This window comes from Canis lupus, chromosome 7 (assembly GCF_048164855.1).
Source record: "Canis lupus baileyi chromosome 7, mCanLup2.hap1, whole genome shotgun sequence".
Lineage (NCBI taxonomy): Eukaryota > Metazoa > Chordata > Mammalia > Carnivora > Canidae > Canis > Canis lupus.
This window is the reverse complement of record NC_132844.1, coordinates 61,707,829-61,729,534: the sequence shown is the minus strand read 5'-3', so window position 1 is coordinate 61,729,534 and position 21,706 is coordinate 61,707,829. Positions and strand designations below refer to the sequence as shown.

Genomic DNA, 21,706 nt, shown 5'->3' with positions numbered 1-21,706 from the left:
ATGACAGAGAAGCACAGTCTCTTTTTTTTTTTAAGACTTTATTTATTTATACATGAGAGACACACAGAGAGAGGCAGAGACACAGACAGAGGGAGAAGCAGGCTCCCTGCTTCTGCAGGAGCCCGATGCTGGACTCAATCTCAGGACCTCGGGATCATGCCCTGAGCCGAAAGTAGATGCTCAACCATGGAGCCACCCAGGCGTCCCGCACAGTCTGTTTCTATACCACAGTGTATAAACACCGCGCCTTACCTAAGCACCTCTACTATCCTTGACTGTGCCCCACATTGGCAGGCTGCCCACTGCCCTTTTCAGAGCTAGGTTCCCTCTCTGAATTGTGACATTCAAAGTTGGCTGGTCTCTCCCTGCTAATAGGGTTCTCCAGCAGCTCTCCAACTCTGTTGTTGCTTCTGAAGTTTGCATCAGTTCCTCTATGGCACTTCCATGACAGCTTTTCAGTCTGCCTTCTGCCTCCTTTGATTAGTCTCTGCTGGGTGAGTGTTCCACAGCCACAATAAGGTGACATCCACCAATGTTATACCTAATTTGATCCTCACAGGAAGACACAGATTTTACCTAATTTTATAGGTGAGGACACTGAGGCTCAGAGATGATAGGACTCACTCAATGGCATATGAATTAGTTACTGCTGAACCAATAATCAACTTCAAAATCCTAGCTCAGTATCTTTTCTACCCCTGCAGTGGATTACCACTGACTCTGTGATGAGGTCCAGTTCAACTTAAGTCTCTGTGGGTTTGAGGAATAGGGATCCCCACTCCTCCACCTCCCTGCAAGAGAGAAAAGGGCTTTTTTTTTTTTAAAGACACGTGGCCTGAACTACTCTTGGAACTGGAAGAGTGGGTTCAAAGCAACCTTAGGGACTAGATTCTCTCTCTATTTTTGAGGCTAAACATGGTCTCTATTGGTGGGCTCTCTCTGCTTACAAATAGTTTCTACTCCCCCAGAACTCTGCCCTGAGCATGACCATGACTTGTTGCCTCTGGCTCACTCAGTTTCTCTACTCATACTCTCAAATATGGAGATTTGATTTGGTTCCCTCATTTGGTTCCCAATATAGCTTGGCCATATTGCATGTTACCATGCAGCCTATAAGCCTAATAGTGAGGGTCAGGTGCCAGCCCAGGTTCAGTTAACTGAGGGTGAAGGGGAGACTCATTGTCAGGGCAAACTCAGGTCTTGCGAGCAGTAGAGCCATAGATGGGGTTCTTTGCCATGGTGTGTAGGCAAGGACAGCGTTCTGCAGCTTGACCCAGCCATTATGGGCCTCTTCCCTCCTACCTAAACTTTCAAACATCTGACTTACTGTAGATGAGTAGGAGGCCAAATGATTCTAGACAGCTGATGCAAGTACACCTTGCTTTATATTCAGGAAGAATGAAAGTATGTGAGTCATATATTTTATCTTATATTTTGATTGCACCAGCTGTTCTTCTTTTTTTTTAGCTGTTCTGTTTTAAAGGGCAGCCCTTTTCACTTGATTGTGATGGTTTCACAGGTACATACTTATCTCCAAAGATACAACTCATCAAGTTGTGTATGTTAATATGTATAGCTTTTTATATGTCAATCATATCTCAATGAAGTGATTTTTTTAAAATGCCAATTACTGCTAAAAAAAATAAAGTTACGCAAGCAGAGGAAGTAATGACCAATAACAGCTCAAAGCAAGCATCAGTGTGGTAAGGGTATGTGTGTTGGAATGCAAAACAAGCCTGTACGGCTGCTCTGGCCTTTATAAGTCAAACAGAAACATTGAACACTTACCTTGGGGTAGGGGGTGGGGTGGTGAGGACAGCGCTTTTCAAAAATCATCTTTAATTTTTAATTTTTAAAGATTTTATTTATTTATTCGTGAGAGACACACACAGAGGCTGACTCATAGGCAGAGGGAGAAGCAGGCTCCATTCAGGGAGCCTGATTCAGGACTTGATCCCAGGACCCCGGGATCACACCCTGAGCCGAAGACAGAAGCTCAACTGCTGAGCCATCCAGGCGTCCCAAAAAATCATCTTTTATATAAAGGAAATAATCAGCACTTTGGCTCTTTTATACAGGGATGTCTGTAATCCAAAGATCATTGTGGTTCACTTAGAAACATATTATTTGATTTCTTAATGCACCTTCTTAGTTGTATTTTGCTTATGTCAACATTAAAACCCATCCTCGGTCCTAGAGCACACTTCAGCTGGCTGGCTATGGCTGAGGAAGGTAGACTGGGAGTCTGAAATTCAGAATCGACTTTAGGTAAACTCAAGGGGCTTTATTTACATACATACACACACACCAATAAGGATATCTGGAAGAGTAGAGGAAATTAATAACCAATTTATTTATGTTACTATTATTTATAATTAACCAATTTAACAGATCGTTGCTGAGCACCCGATATACATTGCTGGGGGAGGCAGAGGTGGTATGGGGGTTGATTATTAATAAAACATGACCTTTGCTCTTCCCAGTGGTGGAATTAGATCAAGTCCCAGGCCCCTCCTATGTTCTTTCTAAGTATTAAATTGGAAGGAAGGAACATTTGTCATCTTTATATACTCTCTTCCTCCATGTATAATACAGTGTGGAATAATGTCTTAGACTCAGGGCTCATGAGTACTGAATGAATAAATAAAAACATAGGAAAATGTCTTCAGATTGCACATGTGAGCCTCTACAACACTGGCTAAAAGCACACTGCTTCTAGAGGAGTAGCTATTTTATTTATTTATTTATTTATTTATTTATTTATTTATTTATTTATGATTTTATTTATTCATGAAAGACACAGAAAGAGAGGCAGAGACACAGCAGAGGGAAGAAAAGCAGGCTCCATGCAGGGAGCCCGATGTGGGATTCAATCCCGGGAACCCGGGATCACGCCCTGAGCCAAAGGCAGGCGCTCAACCGCTGAGCCACCCAGGAGTCCCTAGCTATTTTATTTATACAGAACTTTCTAAAACTGATGGCTAAATATGAAAGTAAAAAACCTCCAAAAGAACCTAGATCAAGGTCTTAAACAGGTATGCTCCACATAAAGCAAATTTTGTAGAAAACCCAGAATTTATGCTTTCTCCTAATTTTTTTTTAAGATTTTATTTATTTATTCATGAGAGACACAGAGAGAGAGAGGCAGAGACACAGGCAGAGGGAGAAGCAGGCTCCACGCAGGGAGCCCGATGCAGGACTCAATCCCGAGTCTCCAGGATCACACCCTGGGCTGAAGGCAGACGCTCAACCACTGAGCCATCCAGGCATCCCTCTCCTAAATTTTTAAAGATTTATTTTTATTTATTTATTTTTTTAAAAGATTTATTTATTGGGGCGCCTGGATGGCACCTCAAGTTTGTCTTTAATCATTAAAAAGTAAACACACTCTAGAATTCGGAAATCCAGACTAGCAATGCACGTACACCAGGGTGGACGGGAATTTGTGGCGAGTTTGCTGTGAGCTACCCGTGCGGGATACTGAGTCCTCCTAAGCTGGAGTCCGGGCAGTATAGTGTAGAGGCCACCAACCCGCCAAGGGGCTCATCCTCTCTTCAGAGCAGAAATGTTATGTCCTGGCTCCAGGAGGTGTGTAGGGGGCGCTTGAATGAGCCATTAATCTCTTCGGCAGACCTCTAAACTGGCCTATAGAAACCAACAGGTAAACTAGCATTTGTCCAGCATTGAGAAGCCACTTCAGTGGCTAGAAAGAAGGAATGTGTAAGCCAAATGAAACTCAAAAAAGGTAACAGTTTATTTTCCGAGCAGCTGACGCAGTATTGAATCAGGTTTTCACAAGTAAATAGGACAGTGTCTATCTGGTTACATCTCTGTTCCATGAATATCTATCTATAGGAACTGTAATAAATTTCTGAGGAGGCTAATGATTGGAAACTCTTAAGTAAAATTCTTCTGGCTCCTTTCTGAAAAAAGGATTGTGAGAACTTAAAAAAAAATGCTTTTCACTCAGGGGGAAAACCAACCTAGAATGCCTAAGTTTTGTTTTGAAGGAATGCACCTTTTTAGGACAAGTCTATAAAACATCTTTATTTGTTTGTTACATAGGATGTTTAAATATAACTTTGCTTTCAAGCTTCAAACTTTTTTTTTAAACCCCTGGTAAAATAGGACTTTTGGTTCACCTTAACAAAAACTGACCTAGGAAGAAACATTTTTAGCAAAATGTATTATAAAATTCACTAGAAAATACTGTCCTCTTTTTGCCAAAATGTTACATAAAATCCTTATTAAAAATACACACGTTACAAAAGAAAAAATTATGAAGATGCTAATACATAGTGCTTTGGATATGGACCAAGGGACCTGCATTCCGGGGAAAATACAGTTAAGTACACTAAATATTATGATGTCAACTTATAATAGTGCAAACCTGAATAAATTACATCCTGAAATGGGAAGGCATGCAAGTCATTTGCTGAGAATAGAACATAACGAAGCCAGAACAGGAAGCAATCACAACACTATTTAAAAATGTTTTCTTTTTTATTACATTAATTTTTTTCAAAAATACTTTTCTTTACAATAGAACTCCTAGAAAATATTTACAACCTTCCTCTAATAAAATATAACAGCAGTTAAATATATTTGAAAATAAGATGGGTTTTTCCATAAAATATATCTGTTAACTTTTTATATACAAGCTTTCTCAAAGAGGTCTAAATTCACTAATGAAAAACCATCTGATAGTAAACAGTAACGGTGTTGAAGACATTAATCTTTAGGAAGAGAAGTTCTTTGGGGTGGGGAGGGGTGAGGGAAGCAAAAACACAACACATACATGCAGGCGGAATCATTTCAGAAAAGAAATAAGTGCAATATTTTACCATGAAGTCAATTTTTTAAGTTGATATTGTCAAGAAATACTACTTCAGGAATTTGAACTGTCTCGTTAAGGAGGAGTTCTTTGGTTATTTCAAGTCAAAGATGCTTACATTATACTGCATGAAAAATCAAAATTAAATTGTGCACTACAGTTTTGCCTTGGCAACTCAGTTTATTTTTAATGTTTAAAAGTGGAACGGCTGGGCAAGTCTCCAAACACAGCAAGTACATTTGCTTTATAAACATGTTTCTGGGTGTTTGCTCCTTTGATAGATAAGCTTCCACAGACCTGATAGCAGAACCATTCCAGAATCACTCTCAGACGCCGGCATGCAGGGGGAGCAGTCACCGGGACAGACGCCATCAGCTGATCTTACGGAGTGGTTCTGGGGCAGTTCTGCCGCAAGGTGGACGCACACGGCCTCAGCAGTTCCAACTCCAAACGTGCGAGAGAATAACCTTGTCTAAAAGGGCAGCGAATAAAACCTTTCGTTTTGCCTATAAAAAAAGATCAACGAAACCTCCAAGACTCCCCCCCACCCCGTTTTTTTTTCTGAAAACCGAATGATGGAAGTGAAAAGAACCTTTATATTTATCTTCTGTCCGTGGCTTTCCTGAGATTCAGAGAACACTGCCTACGCAGGCCGCTCCTGCCGCGGGTGTGTGCTAAATGCTTCTGCCCGAGGCAAACTTAAAAGGTGCTCAGGTCCTGTCCTCAGGTTTGTGCTGACATTCTAATGTCAAGCTACGAATGAATATACCAGCAGAGAAGCCTGGCCTGGTGGGCCACATCTACACAAGCCGGGGAACCAGCCTACCTTGGGCGGGGGCAAGGCCTGGAAGCCCTTCTTCCCGAAGTCAGGCGCCATTAAGGCTCCAGGGGAAGCCGCCAGGGGCAGTCCCCTCTGCTGGGCTGTGTCCCAGGCTGAAGACACGTGCTCATTGGCCCTAACAGAGGGATGGGACAGACTGACTCAGCTCAAAAAAGCCTGAGCTAAATGCCATTTTTGAAGGATGACATGCGTATTACCTTTAGGTACAAACAGCAACCCTGCTACAAGGGACGGGAGGAAGCAGAGCAGAGTTATGTAGCTTGGAGAATTCTAGAAGTGCTTTGGTAAATGACTTGCATGAATACATTCATTGTTTGAATGCAAATATTGTAGCTAAAATGGTATCTGAAACCATTCTTGTAGGCCTTTAATGCTATCTCACTTGTATTTGCTACTAAATTTGTTAAGAAACAGTCCAGCAAAGGTGAGTTACAGCAAAATCCCAGTGAATGAGGTTTCACAGTACTTCCAAGTGGCACAAAGTAATTTTCAGAACTCCGTGGGCCATTAACAGTGTTGCAAAAAAGAACGTTCTTCCAGTCTAGGTTTTGGGTAAAAGAACACTTCTCGGTGTTCCAGAATGTGTGCCCCTTCAGCCACTCTCCCTAAACAGCCCCGGCAACTTGACAGTTGGGGTTATATTCCCCTAGACGGCTCTGCCGATCATAAATCAGAGCCAACTAGTACCCCAGGGAACACGGAAGAGGATGCACCTGCTTCATGAACCAGGTCCTCCATAAAGCATTGCCGAGGAGTAAAAGCCTGAAATATATGCAGTACTCCTGGAAACGGGCCAACGGTGATAGGCGAGGCAGGGAGAAAACTTATTTTCACATTTGGTCAACTTTTCAAATGGTGTATGTGCTAGAAGGAAAGCCGTGTAACGTAAGGGCTTGCTTGCTTTGCTCACTGGAAAGTTACTCCTTAGCACAGAATCTCCCGGCAGAGACTCTGAGTTCACTGCAAACTATAGAATGAGGTCAGAACAGAACAAAAATAACTCTTAGTGGGAAAAAGATGGCCTGAGGCCCCAACGCGAAGAGGGTAGCCTGCTTCACACACGCATACACATCCACACGTTCACGGCAAGCTTTGGGATAAAAGGCAGCAAGGATGGTTGACATCTGAAAGCAAAGGAACATTGAAGGTCAGGTTTATTCCCTGCCAGGAATGAGTTCGTGGGAATGTAGCCCAGATGAAACACCTCTTAAATAGAGTTGTGCCAATTATTTATTCCCTCCAACCTCCCATAGAAACATTTATTTTTAAATAAAAGGAAAAGAAACTGAAAAAAAAATTTTTCCCCCTAAACCTGAATGAAATGACCACTTTTTTTTAAACAGGTAGTTTAAAATGGTTACAAAACGAGCAGGGAGTCCAGGGTTCCTGATTAATGAAGACGGAGGCCGTGGGTGTTGGCCTTCTTCACGGGACAAGCTGGGTTTATAGTTCCGCGTCCCCTTGAAGCAAAACCGAATCTTGGTCATCCAAGAGGAGATCCGTGTCCACGACCTCGGCCTCTTCCATGACGCCTCCCAGCTGCTGGACAACGTCGCCATCGAGGATGTCCACGTCCTTGATGGGTTTGATCAGGCTCAGCTGGTCCAGAGGCAGCAGCCCCGGCGCCCCCGCGGGCCCCGTAGTCCTCTCAATGGTGGCGGCCATTTCGGCGGCAAAAGCTGCCTTCTGAGCCTTTTGCCTCTGCTGTTCCTCCTGCTGCCTGTGCGTTTTCATGTGGGCGTTTCGGCTTTTGATCTTGAAGAAGACTCTAAAAATGAAGAAAAGGAAGCATGTGAGACTCAGGCACTCTGAGTTCATGGAAATCCGGGCATCCTACGGGGTCTAATCTGGGTTGGGTGGCTCTGACAGAGTCCCCGGGTCACATAGGACCTCCTGCCCCTGTGACCCGTCACCTCTCCTCTCCAAGCATTACAAGGGAAAGGGGACGGGGACAGGAACAGCTATACAGTGTGTCTGGCTTCCTCTCTGTGACAATGGAGGATGAATTCTCAAAGGCCTTCCTGTCCACCCGTGGTCTGCAGCACACACCTTTCTCTTCTTTTAGCTTCCTCCTTTCTATCCTCATCACAAACCTGAGAATCCCTCAATCAAGCACTGAGCTCTGATAGTTCCCAAAATGGAACCCGTCACCTGTCTTTGGCTTCTATCCCTGTTTTCCCACAGTCAAATTTCTTAAAAACTCTTCACACTTGGCATATTCCCCCCTTTTCCTTTACCCTCTCCAACTGGATGCTTGTCCCCTCCACTGCTGCCTAGACCCTCTCCTCAAGGTCGCCAATAACTAACTCTCTGTGGCCAAATCCAATGCCCTTCATTCCATCTTCATTGTACCTGACTTCTGAGCTGCACCCACCATGCCTTTTCATCTAAGACCCCTTCTCGTTGGTCATCATATTATCATAATTTCCTACTTCTTTAGAACAAAATAGCTTTAGAACGAAATAGTAGTTCTCAGCTGTGGGTGATTTTGCCTCCCCGGGGACACCTGGTGAGGTCTGGAGACATTTCTGACTCACTACTCAAGGAGAGGATGGTATTCTCGAGTCTAGTGGCCAGACGCCAGGGACACGGCTACATATCCTAAAATGCGGAGGGCAGCCTGATAAGTCCCCAAACAAGGACTTATCAGACCCAAATGTCACTGCTGAGGTTGAGAAACTCTGGGATGAGGCGCCCGCAAACTATGGTCAGTGGACCAAATCCAGCCCACTGAATTTTTGTAAATAAAGTTTTACTGGAACACGGCCATGTCTATTTGTTTATGGACCGTCTTTGGTGGCTCTGCTCTGCAACGGCAGAGCTAAATAATTGTGACACAGATAGTATGGCCTGCAAAGCCTAAAATATTTCTCTCTGAACCTTTTTCAGAAACCATTTGCCCAGATGTGAGACTGTTTTTGGAGAGGGGGTGGCACAAATAACCTGCATTCGTTCCTGAGCTCGTAAAAGGAAAAAAAAAAAAAAACCCTCTCATTTCTAAGACAAGCAGAGTTGATGAATCACAATTGCACATATTGAAACTGTTTAATGTAATGAACATAATTTCAGCAGCTAAAATAGGCACTCTGCAAACATTCGCCTGTTATTCCTACTCCGGAAAACCACAGAAAATATTTCTATTTTCCTCAAAATCTTAACTAGAGTTATGGTATTAAAAGGTCCCAAGCAACATAAAAACAAGACAAGAAAAACACTTAATGGATGTCACTGAGAGACAGCCAGAAAGCTCCAAATGCTAATTTTTGTTTGTTAAAATGTTCTTTGTCTCCACCTGGTGGAATAAGGAGTTGTCGCCTGTTTGTAGGGAAGTGAGTGGAGGTGTTGGCTCCTCTCAGGGCATAGGTAGGAGATAAAAGTGGGGTCAGTCTGAAGATAGCTCATTACTTCAAGTCAGGAAGCCTAATGATCAATCTGGGGGCTCACTTTTCTGCGGTTAAGATGAAGATGATACCCTGTCCTGGCTTGAAGGGTATCAGAACACAGGGGAGCTGCACTAAAACCATCTCCCCCATCTCTGTGCACTTCAGATGCACGCTTCAGAGGAAAGATCGCTGCGCGGTGCAGCTCCCTATGGTGAGTGCCACCAAACAGACTTACGTTTACTCAGAGGCTGAGAGCGCTGGCCTGGGTCAGGCTGCAAGGCCTGAATCCTGACTCAGATGTGCCTCATTTTCTCTGCTTGTAAAAAAGAAGCTATAGGGGTGCCTGGGTGGTTCAGTCGGTTGAGCATCTGGCTTTGGCTCAGGTCATGATCCTGGGGGCCTGGGATCCAGCCCCACACGGGGCTCCCTGATCATCAGGGAGCTTGCTTCTCCCTCGCCTCCCTGCTCGTGCTCTCTTTCACTGTCTCTTTCAAATAAATAAATACAATCTTAAAAAAAAATAAGTTACTAAAAGTGGCTATGTTACTGTACTAAAGGTTAAATTAATATATGTAAAAATCCTTTATTTTTTTAAAGATTTTATTTATTTATTCATGAGAGACACGGGGAGGGGGGCAGAGACATAGGCAGAAGGAGAAATGGGCTCCACGCATTCACGGGACTCGATCCCGGGGCTCCAGGACCACTCCCTGGGCCAAAGGCAGGCGCGAAACCGCTGAGCTACCCAGGGATCCCTGAAAAAATCCTTTAAAACACTGCCAGGCAAATAGTACCTGATAAATAGCAGGAACTAGTAAATTGTCTGAAATATCCTAACGAGGGTGAGTATTCTAAGCAGAGGTCCCAGTTTGGCCTCATTTTAACAACTAGGGATGCTAAAGGAAGTCATTCATGACAACTCCTCCAAGTCAGGCAGACTCACTGAGAAGCGGAAGTCTACAGCGGATGCTGTGGGAGAGAACCCTGTGCATCTTTACCATCAATAATATATTTTTAGAAGATTTTATTTATTTATTTGAGAGAGAGCACCAGCAGGGGAGGGGCAGAGTGAGAGGGAGAAGCAGACTCCCCTCTGAGCAGGGAGTTTGATGTGGGGCTCAATCCCAGGACCCTGGTATCATGACCCAAGCCGAAGGCAGCCGCTTAACCTTCAAAGCCACCCAGGTGCCCCTCAATGTATTTTCTCCCTAAAACAAACAAACAAACAAACCAATAGGATGGAGCAGTGGTCAGGAGCCCGGGCTCTGCACTTGAACAGAGACTGGTCCAAATCTCAGCTCTGCTCTTATTGCGGGGTGTGCCCTGAGGCAAGTCATTTTAACGAACTTTCAATCTTTATTTGTACAACAAGGATAAAAATAGTCTCTGCATCACGTGGAGTTTCTGTGTGAGGGTTAAAATGAGCTCCTGCACATAAAACATGTAACAAAATGAGTGCTCAGCAAATGTGAGGTGTTACTATTACAGCCTACTGTCAGTTTTTCTCTCTCAGTTGTCTTGAATCATACTTGAAAGGGCAGGCATGACAAAGAGGCTTTATCTCATGAGTCATCCTGATCAATGGGCTGTGCCTGCGTGAAACATCCCAATGGAAAAGATGTGAGGTCCTATCTTAAGATGACAGCGAAGAGTATAGCAATGGGTTAGTGATGTCTGCCCCAGACACAGGAATGGGCTGGGAGTGGTAGGATAGTTCCTGATGGGTGTTTCAGAGCCATTCTCAAACCACTCAGCAGGGACGCAAGAGACAGCAACACTAGTGAATGTGGTTTGGGTGTGAAGAGATGAAGCGGGAATCAGAGTCCCACCCGCCATTTCTGAAGAAGAGTGAAGTTTTTGTTACTAGAGGTTTGCTCTGAAGATGTCTGTCCTTATGAGGCATTAGGATATCAGAACGACCATATTCTGAGTCAGAGACAAGGTCCACCCACCCTAAGGCACCGTGTTGACCGCAAGGATGATATGCGGGAGTATTTGGAGACACTGGGTTCTTTTTCTAGCTAAAGAAACCTCAGGCCATGTTGGCCTGGCCTCTACAGAGCAATTATTCATCACAAAAACTTAGATTTAGTCCCTGATCCAATTGCACCTACTTGCCACACTCCTTGCAGGGGAAGATGGTAGTGGGGTCTGTCTCACCGCTGGTGGTGCTGTGAGAGGGTGAGCTCTTCACTGAGCAGTACCCACTCTGGGCGTTGCCCGGCTTCTGCTTCCCAGAGGGGATGGCACCTCGGGCTTTGGTCACCTGGTTGGTGCCACCATGGATGCGGGCATGGCCATTCAGTGCCTGTCGGGAGCTGAACACCTGGGGAAGAAAGGGAGTGACATGACATCTACAGTCCTGAAAAGGAAATTAGGGTTATTAGTTACTCAGTGGTGAAACACATGATACTTGAAACAGTGTCTAATGACGACAGGGTATGCGGTTCTCATGTAAGCAAACTTTGGATATATGCACAAAAAGTCAAGGTCAAACACTACAGCTACAAACACTGTGCCCGTAAAAAAACACATTGTCGTTACAATCTGAAGACAAGAAGAGGTGCGGTGCAGTATGAAGGACAGAGCTACCGTCCAGAGGGGGGCCAGCACCTCTGTCTCAAAGGGAAGGCTGCTGGGCCATTTCCCCTCTGTACACCTGATTTTTTTTTCATCTGTAAGATGGGGGAGTTGACCAGCTTTCCATTTTTTTTTTTTTAAATCGGCAATTATCTCTCCTCCCTCCCTCTTTTCTTTTCTCCTTTCTTTCATTTACTTCAACAAAACAAAACAAAAACAAATCATGTCTTGCTCAAAAGCTGGAAGTTAAAAGCAGAGGTGCTCTGGCTGAAATAGAGCCCGCACCCCAAAAGTGAGCCTCTTGGCTCAGCTCTATCTCCCCCCCCCATGGAAATCCCTTAGAGCCCCTAGAACAAAGTTGGAGAGACACTGGATTAGCTGCTCTGATAAATTCTGTACGTTATGGCCAAGCCTCAATTAGTGGCCAATTGTGGATGCAATGTTTCAGACTCCCAAGTTTTACTGCAGGTTGATAAAAAGAGGAAGGATCTGGACAGTGTTTTGAAGTGTGCCATAGAGCAAGCTCTCCCAACCTCAGTACTACTGACATTTGGGGCTAGACAGTTTTTGTTGCTGTGTTAAATAGGACATTTTGCAGCATCCCTGACCTCTACCCAGGAGAAGCCAACAGCACCTCTCCAGATTTATCGTAAATGTTGCCAGACATTGCCAAATGTTCTTGGGGAACAAAAATCATTCTCAGTTGAGTGCCACTACTGTAAAGAGATGCAATCCACTCCCCTGAATTCGAGGAGCCCCAACTTCCATCTTGTTAAACACATCAGCTAACAGGCATACCCACTGAGCTGTCGGTGGTTTGCTCTATGTGAAGTTCATGAGCTCTGTTTATGGTCTTACCAGAAAAAAAAAATTTATGGCTGATTTAGCAACCAAAGCCTCCAGGGTGAGGCAAGGAATAAAACCAACATGCTTTTTCCCTGTGAATTTTAAAAATCATTAAAAAGATCCAGTTTGCTGAGCATTTCTGATTGGGAAAAGTGAAAGATGACTTGACTTTCCCCTCAGTCAAGAATTTACTGTACACCAAAACTATGAATTGACAAGACAGTGAATTTCTAAACAAATTCATCCAGAAATACTGTCATTTAAAGTCACATCTTAAATGTGAGTGAACGGAAGCGCTCTATACAAAATGGAAATGATGTGGTGATGCTTCCAGGTCATTAAACATCAAAGAGACAAGCTAGCAATTTCTTATGTTCTCTTCAAAGCTAATGCAAAATGTATATATCTTTTTTCCTACTTCTTCATTTTCTTCTCAAACATAAATCAAGTGAATTTTTGCTTTAGTATCTAAATATTTTAAAGACTACTGCTTTCTCCATCTAAGTGACAGACTCATCAAGCAGCATTCAATACACTCTGGAAAACAGTATTGTCCTGGATAATAATGTACAAGCAGAGATGAACATCAGCTTGGAGAACACAGGGCTTCTGGTGAAGGAGGAACATTTTCATTTTCTGAGTAATACCTCTAGAACTCACCTGTACAGGTGTGCCTGGCTTTAAGAAATCTGATTCAGGAAAAGTTTAATAATTCAGGCTAGTGGAGGACTGGTGAGGGACTGAAAAGTCTAAAGTTAGCAACTTAAAAAAAAATATATATCCTTTAAAATACACTGGGAGCCTTAGGCCAGGCTAGTGCAGACTCTGTAGGGCCTTCCTTAGTGCTAAGAATGATGAAATGGTGAATTTGTTTTATTTTAGCTAAATGATATTTCTTTCTTTTTTTTTTTTTTTTAAGATTTTATTTATTTACTCATGAGAGACACAGAGAGAGGCAGAGACATAGGCTGAGGGAGAAGAAGCAGGCCCTGATGTGGGACTCGATCTCAGGACCCCAGGGTCATACCCTGAGCCAAAGGCAGACCGACTCTCAACCAATGAGCCAACCAGGTGCTCCTCTAAATGATATTTCCAATGTACTTGAAAAGTACTAGGTTAAATAATCATAGACACCCTTTCGGTCTGTTTACATGATTAATTTGCTTAGTAAAATATTTTTGGTTCTCCCCCAAAGAGTACACAGGTACACTTTAGCTACACCGTTGCACTGACTTTCTCAAATTTCAAATTAATGACATTTGAATGAATAATACTGCAAACGTTCCAGACGGGTCAGATGGCCAGGAATGGGGATAATTCGTTATAAAAAGGTAAGCCTCCTCTGTGGGCTCCCCTGGGGCATTTACATGCATACTTACAGGGCCTGACCTCGAGTCACATGGCCCAGGGGAGTGGAGAGGCACCAAGAAACATGGGGTGTTAAGTCTTGGAGGCCAAGGCTCACTGCAGAACCATGCATTGCAGCGCTGAAGGGCTCTGGATCACATTCGTCCTGCAGGCAGGGACCTTCACTGTGGCCCCTGAGCATGCAGCACAGCAACATCTCCCCACTAGAAAAAGAGCCCATGGCAACGTGGAACCCTCTCTGTGAAGCTTTCCTTGCCAGAAGTGCACTGTTTTTAAAATGCACTGTCCTTAAAGCCAGACACCGCTAATTGCCCTCCTAGTCCCAGGTCCCCAGAGGATGATGCAGAGACACTTACAGCGCCACAGTTGGGCATCTCACAGATGAAGGAGCCAGAGGGCTGGCCGAGGGCCTGCAGGGGCGGCCCCTCCGCGGGAGCTAGCACAGGGCCTGGTGGTGGCTCAGGAGACTTGGGCACTTCACTCTCCTCTTCTCTTGTGGATTTCCTATCTTCCTCTGGGTCCTCCTCCTCCTCCTCTAACTCTTCCTCTTCTTCACTTGTCTGGCGGTAAGGCAATAAAAGCAAAAGAGGGGACATCACCCAAATGGCATTTTTAGTGATAAACAGTCATGGGCCAGAAGAGGAGAGAGGGGCTGAACACAGTGGCGGTGGAGGGCGGGGGGTGTCTCTCTGCCTGAAGAACGGTGACAGAGCCCCCTGGGAAGGGCCTACTGTCTCTACCAGGTCGATCATAGGACGCCTGGGGGCTTTGAGGTCCAGGAAGTCCCCCTGCTCCACTTTGGGTCCCCTCACCCACTTATATAAAAATATGCTAAGGCAGAGAGGAGAGATTTCTGTGTGTAGAATTTCTCCCCCTTCTTCAAGACCAGCAGGCCTTGAAACGGATTAAAACTCGCTTGTGAGCAGCCCTGTCTCCCCAGAGCAGTGAGGAGGGTTTTCAAGCACGCAGTGATACTGTGGAAACCCCTCTGGAGAGAGACTAAAGACCCATAAAATGATTTGTTTACAGGCCTTATGATACATTTCCATGCGAGATGCCCTACATGTCTGATTTGACCCACGGCCTGTGGATAACATGTAACCCACAGTGCTCTGATGGGCTCCTCCTTGCTCTTGTCAAAATAGAATCCAAGAGTGAATGGCAGTGACTTTTAGGAGAGAAGAGAGGAAGGGACGTCCCTCTACCCTGCTTTCTTTTTTTCTTTCTTTTTGAACTTTCATTATGCGCTTGGAGAAATGTCTTTCAGAGTCATTCTATGAAAAAGCACATGAAAAATATTACTCGCTGCTACTGGGTCCCTTCCCCCTTTTCCAGAACAGCAAACAGGTAGAGAACACAGCAGGAAGTCCTGCCTTCCCCAGAATTAACAAGGTAGTAAGTCCTTGGAGCAGCCTGGTGTCCTACTGTGGGAGGGCTGAAATGGAGGCCAGAAATGCAGGAGGCCCTCCTCCTACTTCTTGTTTAACTACATTACTCTGCTCTCTCTGTCTTCAAAGAGGGAGGCTGGCTCCTCCAGGCTGAGAAAGGACTGAGGCTCAGGGAGAGGGAGTTCTCGGTTATGTCAATCTTACTCCAGTTTCTGTTGCACAGCACTTCACAGTTTACAAAGTGTTTTCAAGTTTGCTGTTTTACCCAACCAGCTGGAAACATCCCCCCATTTTACAGATGAGGAAACAAAAGGCATGTCCTGCTGCCTCCAACCCTCACAGGTCAGTTGTATCTGCTAGGCTCTGCCTAAAGCACATGGGCTCCAGTCTGGTTTATCCCAGAGAGTGATGTAACCCTGGGGGAACCTACGATTCTTAGAACTCAGAAGCGAAAATTCCCGAAAAGGATGAAGATTTCTAAGAGTAGAGCAATACCCTGGGATTCAGAAACCACAGATTTCTCTCTCCAGTTTGGATTGGGGGTGGGGGAAAGACAATGCCAGTAAACATGGGGCGTTGAACACTCTGGCACTGTTCCACCGGGGTCTGCATTTAATATCATATATATGCATATTTGAGATGCTGCAGCAACAGGGTGTACTTAAGAAATGGCTTCAGTTTCCAGTGGGTTAGTTATGATTAACTAGTAATGATTACATTTGCTGAAAAGACTTCAATGAGTACAGATGTTGGCCTACTTCATTTCACAGAGTGATTCATGATATATGAGTTGAAGGTCTCCTATGACTTCAACTATAGTTGAAGGTCTCTTATGAAGGTCTCTTATGACACGGGTTGATTTAACTTAAATAGTCTGATTCCCATGTGAATCCATCATCTTTGAACCTCAAGGAGTTTCAGGTAAAACCACGTTATGTCGAACTCCCAACGGTTCACTCCATTCCTTTATAGAACTGGAACTTTGTGAACTCAAATATCGGCAGGCCATGGCCTCTAGCTAGGCACTTAAAATAGATTACACAATAACTTTTAATGACAATGGCATTTGTTATAGTGCTTGTTATAATTACAATTTTCTCACAATGACTTTTTTTTTTTTTGCTTAAAAACTCTTAGAGATATTCCATATAGCCACAAAATTACAGATTAAATTATACTGTACTGTGATTATGAATGTCTCTGGAATTTAGATAGGTTTTATTTCAACTGGCAATCTATCTATACACGTTCACAAAATGATTTATCATCAAGCCATATGGCTTACCAAAGTGACTAAGAGATACGAAGATAGGAGGACAAAAATCCTAACATGTACAACTTTGTATCAACAAGTTGGCCATTTCATGATGTATTGTGAAATAAAACGTTAAATAATATCCCAAAATTGGTAGAAGGTGGGTAAATGCAAGATGTGGAGATGGTGATATATTTAACATGGTGCTTAAAACTTTGAGTGTCTGCAGTAAGAGTGTCTTGAGGAGGATAATTTCTTATTTCTCAGGCATGCAAATGGAATTCGCATTATGAGACACTTGTAAGTTAAAATACAAATGCTTGACAGCCCAAATTTACTCAGAGACACAAATCTGAGTGTCACAGTTACTGATGATGATGGTGATGGGGATGAAAACATGTTGAATGCCTGCTATAAATCAGGCACCACACACATACACACATAACGTGTGCACACATACATATACACAAAATTTCTGGTGTGCATGATAACCCTGTACAAATTTTCCTTTTTTAAACAAATGAGGAAATTGGCCAAAGAACAATTTTCCCCAAGGTCACATAGCTGGTAAAGAAGTTGGATTGAGATTGAAACCTAAACTATGTGATTTCAAAACTTTGGCCTTCTCCATTTATTGGGCCCGTAGCAAAAGTCCACAGGGGAACAGGTGTCCATCTGCACACAGTTTAGATTTCCAGCCCAAACATGGAGATCCTAAACCCCTCAAAACCATTGGAAACAGCTACCTATAAATGTCAAAGGGTCGCAGGAGATTTTCCAAGCACCCCGTCAGTAGACCATGTTGTAGTAACTTAGGTGTTCAGATCACGAGTGAGCTTTGCCCTTGGGAGTCCTGACTGCTGTCTTCCAAAGTCAGTTGTTTTCTCACTTAATTTCTTGAATTGTGCTGAATTTACAAGCAGATTCACAGATTGGCCCTGATTGGGAGTATGAACTTGGGCAGGAGACAGGAAGGTGTGATCAGCACTCTCTGCCTCCATGTCCTTAATAGAGCTCACCCAGTCCCCTCCTTTTGCCTCCAAGGTGGTAGGGTCTGTTGTGGCCTCAGGCCAGAAGTCTACTCAGCGGGGTAAGCTACTGTGTTATGTTGGCCTTCTGACTACCTAAAGAGCAGCCATTCCTCCCAAACTCTCCTTTCCCTTCTCCCCATAGAAGTCCCTGAACTACCTGAGTGTGTTCCATCATATTCCATCAGGAATGAAATACTGAGGACCTATGATCAGGAAGCTATCCCAGGTGTCCAGGCAGGCCAAGAAGACAAAGGGCAGGACCCTGGTGGCAGGACTCAGGACTATGCCTTCTGCACCCTCCTCATTTCTTGCATGATCCCAATTTTTCATCTCTACTTTGCAAACTTTCCTTAGAAGACTGACTGTGCCTTCACAGTGACTGAAAGGGAGCTGTGAGCTACCATGTTAATGCTGGCCTTAAATCGAGACTTTTTTTTTTTTGGTGGGCCTGAGTCATCTTTGCACACAGCTTTTTGTTTTCCTTAAGGTAACAAAGGTGGGGATGCTCCTGATCCAGCTTAATGCTGGCACCTGGCAAATAAGCCCAAGAAGGTGTGGTCTCTTGGGCATCATCTTAAACTCTCCTCCTCAGTCTGAGGCTACATGCTGGCCTGGGCCTTTCTGCACCATTTCCAGAGCGCTAGTGGCCCACAATGGCACCTCTTCCTCAGATGGTAACAACTTCCTTAGCAGCAATCCCCTGCTCTGAATCCCTCTGTTCACCCCAACTCCCTGTAGTGAGTTCAGAGAGGGACCGTTGCTATGGTCCACAGTGACTCCTATCTGGGAATGACGTTCATTCAATTCGTTCAACAAATATTTAGAGTAGCCATATGATGCCAGGAACTCCTCTAGGCACTTGGTAACACACAACTGGAGAGACATAATTTTGCCTTAGGAAACCATATCCTCTGATTTTGCCTTCTTCCAAAACAGGACTCTGACAGAGCCCAGAATACTTCAGAACTGAAAGGGACTTTCCAAATCATCTAAACCATCTGCTCCATTTTATAGGTCAGGAGGGTTAGGAGCCAGGTCCCCGATCGGCAAGGGCAGGATTCTTCATGCTTCCTTGTTTGCTGTCTAGGCCACTCATTTGTAAAGTAATGCTCTGCGTGACCTTAGGTACCCCTTTCTTTCCCTCTTTGGGTCTCAAAGCTCTGCCTGTAGAATGGTGGAGCTGGATGAGAGAGGCTGGCCCTATCCAAGCCCTTCTGGTTCTTGTCTTACTTTGCTTGCACACTCTTGGAATTCATGCTAAAGCTTCTATTTGTGTATGCCACTTCTTCCCAACTTCAGTGTATGCTCCTGGTGTGTGTGTGATGACAGAGGCCAGTTAACATCCTTGGGTCACCCGTAGCACCACATACATATCGTTGTTTACATTGTGGGAATTCAACTGCTTTCAGCTGATTGAACCAGAAGAGGCCACATTGCTTTTTTAAACATCAGACCACAGGTGAGAGCAATGCTATACAGTTCTGAGACAACACTGCTTCAACCACTCAAACAAAAGCCCTGGTCATGTGAAACCGTGAACACAGAACACCATTATCTTGGATACGGATGCTGATTTCTTCTTGATATCTGGTCTGAACATAAATTCAAATATGTGTGTATATTTCATAGCTAGGATCATTCTTAGGTAGGAACTTGGACCTTGGGGCATTAATGAGTCCAAGTTTTTATACTTCTCTAAAAGAATTTGCATTTGACTGCTCTTAAGTATCACACAGGGAATCAGCCAACATGCTCACCAGCCATTTGACCTGGCTAAGTTATCTAGGCTCTGTGCCTCAGCTCCCTACCCGACAGATTGGCTATGAGGATTAAATGAGTCAGTATCCATAAAGGGCTTAGCACAATGCCCGATACATAGAAAGTGCCATTTAAGTGTCTGTTAAAGAAAATAAGCCACGAATGTGCCAGCACTTACAACTGGGGCATGATTGGGAATGAAAGTATAATCACAGATATTCACAACAACCATGAATTCCAAACACTTTCCCCAATGGTGACAGCCTGGAGTTTACTAATCTGTTGTAAGACATGCCATTTTCACACACCCATGCATGACAGATAATGTTTTCCACAATGTGTGATTTCCCCTGGCTATGGATGCAGAAAAAAAGAGTTAACCATAAGGACAAAAGTGATAGTAATTACTGAAGCCATGCATTAGGAGTTCAGAGACGATTTCAAAGTCTTTAAGTCTTTAGTGTATTATGTCTTTAGTGTATACTTAATACACAGACAACTTTGGATCATCTGCCACTGAAGGAAATCAGTCGAGGATAAATAGTGATTAAGGATTAGAATAACACACACACACTCCTAACTATTCCTCAATAATTGAGAATTCCTGGCACTATCTAGAGGCCAGAGCTCCTCCTTGGTTGTGCTTAAAGGATGCTGTGGTAAAATCCGAGGGCTCTGGTTCTCTGGTTAGCAGCACCTCTGATGTGGTGGATCAGGGAAGATATCCTGGGCTGTCAAAGGCACCCACTTATAAGGCATCGAGTCAAGGCTGGGACTACTCTGGGTTCACTCCCTTGACCCTGCCTGCCTTGAAAGAAAGCTAGGCCAGTCCTCATCCACTTAACTGACCACTAAGGTATGGGGCAAACCCAGAACCACCTTCCTTCTGCATTTCTGTGCCAGGAAGTCGAGGCCTGAATCCCACAAGGGAGTGGGCCTGTCACCCGCTCACTGTCGTCACCTCAGTAAAGCTGAGCCAAACACCAGCCACTTACTAACCTGGGTGTGGGGCGGGAGCGGGGCCCGCATAAGCAGCGACTGAGCAGCTTCACTCACCACAGAATCATCGATTTCTGCGAGGCGTGTCCGGTGTTTCCGCCCCAAGCGCATTATCTTTTTCCACGTGTAGTAGTACTCCACACACTGAGCCACTGTCTTAGACTTCACCTGCCGGGAAAGCCATCTCTAGATCAGCTCGGCAGCACACAGCGCATATCAAGCCGCAGGCTTTTGTGAAAAGTTAATTTTGTAATAGGTACTAGATGTTTGCAATTCAATAAAGAAATGTAGATAGTGAAAAACCTCCTTCTGGGCCTGGTCTCCCTCCATGTAGTTCTCACCTCCCACCCCTGTCACACAGCTAGCCCCTCTTCTTAATTTCTTCGGTATCATTCCAGAATCTCTTTGTGCATATACCAAAGAACAAGAAAGCGTATTTCTTCTCACAAAAGGTGGCATGCTGTCTATGCTGTTTTGCAACTTGATTTTTCTAACAATATAGCCTGAAGATTTTTTTTTCATGTCGGCCCATAGAGAGCTCATTCTTTTTTTTTAACCCATAAAGCAGCATGCTTTTTCATTTAATTCGCTTGAGCGTACGTGGCTCTCTGGCTAGTTGACCTTCAAAATCTATTTATGAAAAATGTGCCTTAGTAATCGAACAGGAATGTAAGGCAAAAGTTATGACGACAAGAGCTTAGTTTCTGCAGGAAACAAACCTTGCCCTGACCTCCCTCAAGGGGGCAAAGGTACATGTGTTCTAAAGAGAAAAAAAAAATGCTGTTGTGTAGTTCCTGTATCTCCAAGCTCAAGGGGGGGTTCAATAATGTGGCTTTTCTGGAGGCAGATAAATGGCTGGCCATACTTCTGGAGGTGGGGAACCAGCCACCCAAACCGTGAGAGATGAGGGGCAACACCAGAAGTCCTGTCTTCCTGAAGATGCCTCCTTCACATCACTCTATACCTTGAATTGCTACATTAGAGCTGCTCAGGGAGTGGGGACATTGTCTTGGAGAGTGCCTGTTGAAAAAGCCATGTCGCCTGGCAAGCACCATACATGACACAACACATGATTGGTCAACAAGGTGTAGCCCTGCAAGGTGTGGGGAGGGCCTCTGACAGGTCAGGAGGTTTCCTTTTGAGGTCCCCTCTCAAAAAAGAGGAGAGTATGGAAGCTGCTGAGCTTACGGGGGCAGCAAAGAGTGTGGTGGCCTCCAAGGTAGGGTAAGGCAGGGGTGAATACAGATCTGCAGAGAGGCAGGTGGGAGAGAAGAGTCTGCCTGTTTTGATTCTTGTCCCTCAGGAAGGCCCTAGATTAGGGACAGGAGATAGACACCCACTGGGTGGCACTGGCTTGACCCAGCCCAGAGCCAGTGGGAGCTGTTACCTGAAAGCTCTGTTCTCTGTGAACTTGAACATTTTA

General features: G+C 44.4%; 1 protein-coding gene across 24 annotated transcripts in view; it reads right to left on the bottom strand.

The window, feature by feature from the left end:
* Positions 1-4,484: 4,484 nt before the first annotated feature.
* TRERF1 (transcriptional regulating factor 1) overlaps positions 4,485-21,706 on the bottom strand; it is a 206,496-nt gene continuing 189,274 nt past the window's right edge. For 17 of the 24 annotated variants that reach the window (XM_072832996.1, XM_072832993.1, XM_072833001.1 and 14 more), the window contains 4 exons: positions 20,284-20,451; positions 14,209-14,412; positions 11,173-11,420; positions 4,485-7,443 (listed from right to left, as the gene is read on the bottom strand). In XM_072832996.1, coding sequence (XP_072689097.1) covers positions 7,119-7,443; positions 11,173-11,420; positions 14,209-14,412; positions 20,284-20,451 — 945 coding nt within the window. In that variant the 3' untranslated portion in view covers positions 4,485-7,118. The remainder of the gene's footprint in view (positions 7,444-11,172; positions 11,421-14,208; positions 14,413-20,283; positions 20,452-21,706) is intronic. The other 7 variants (XM_072833007.1, XM_072833011.1, XM_072833015.1 and 4 more) reach the window with 3 other exon arrangements.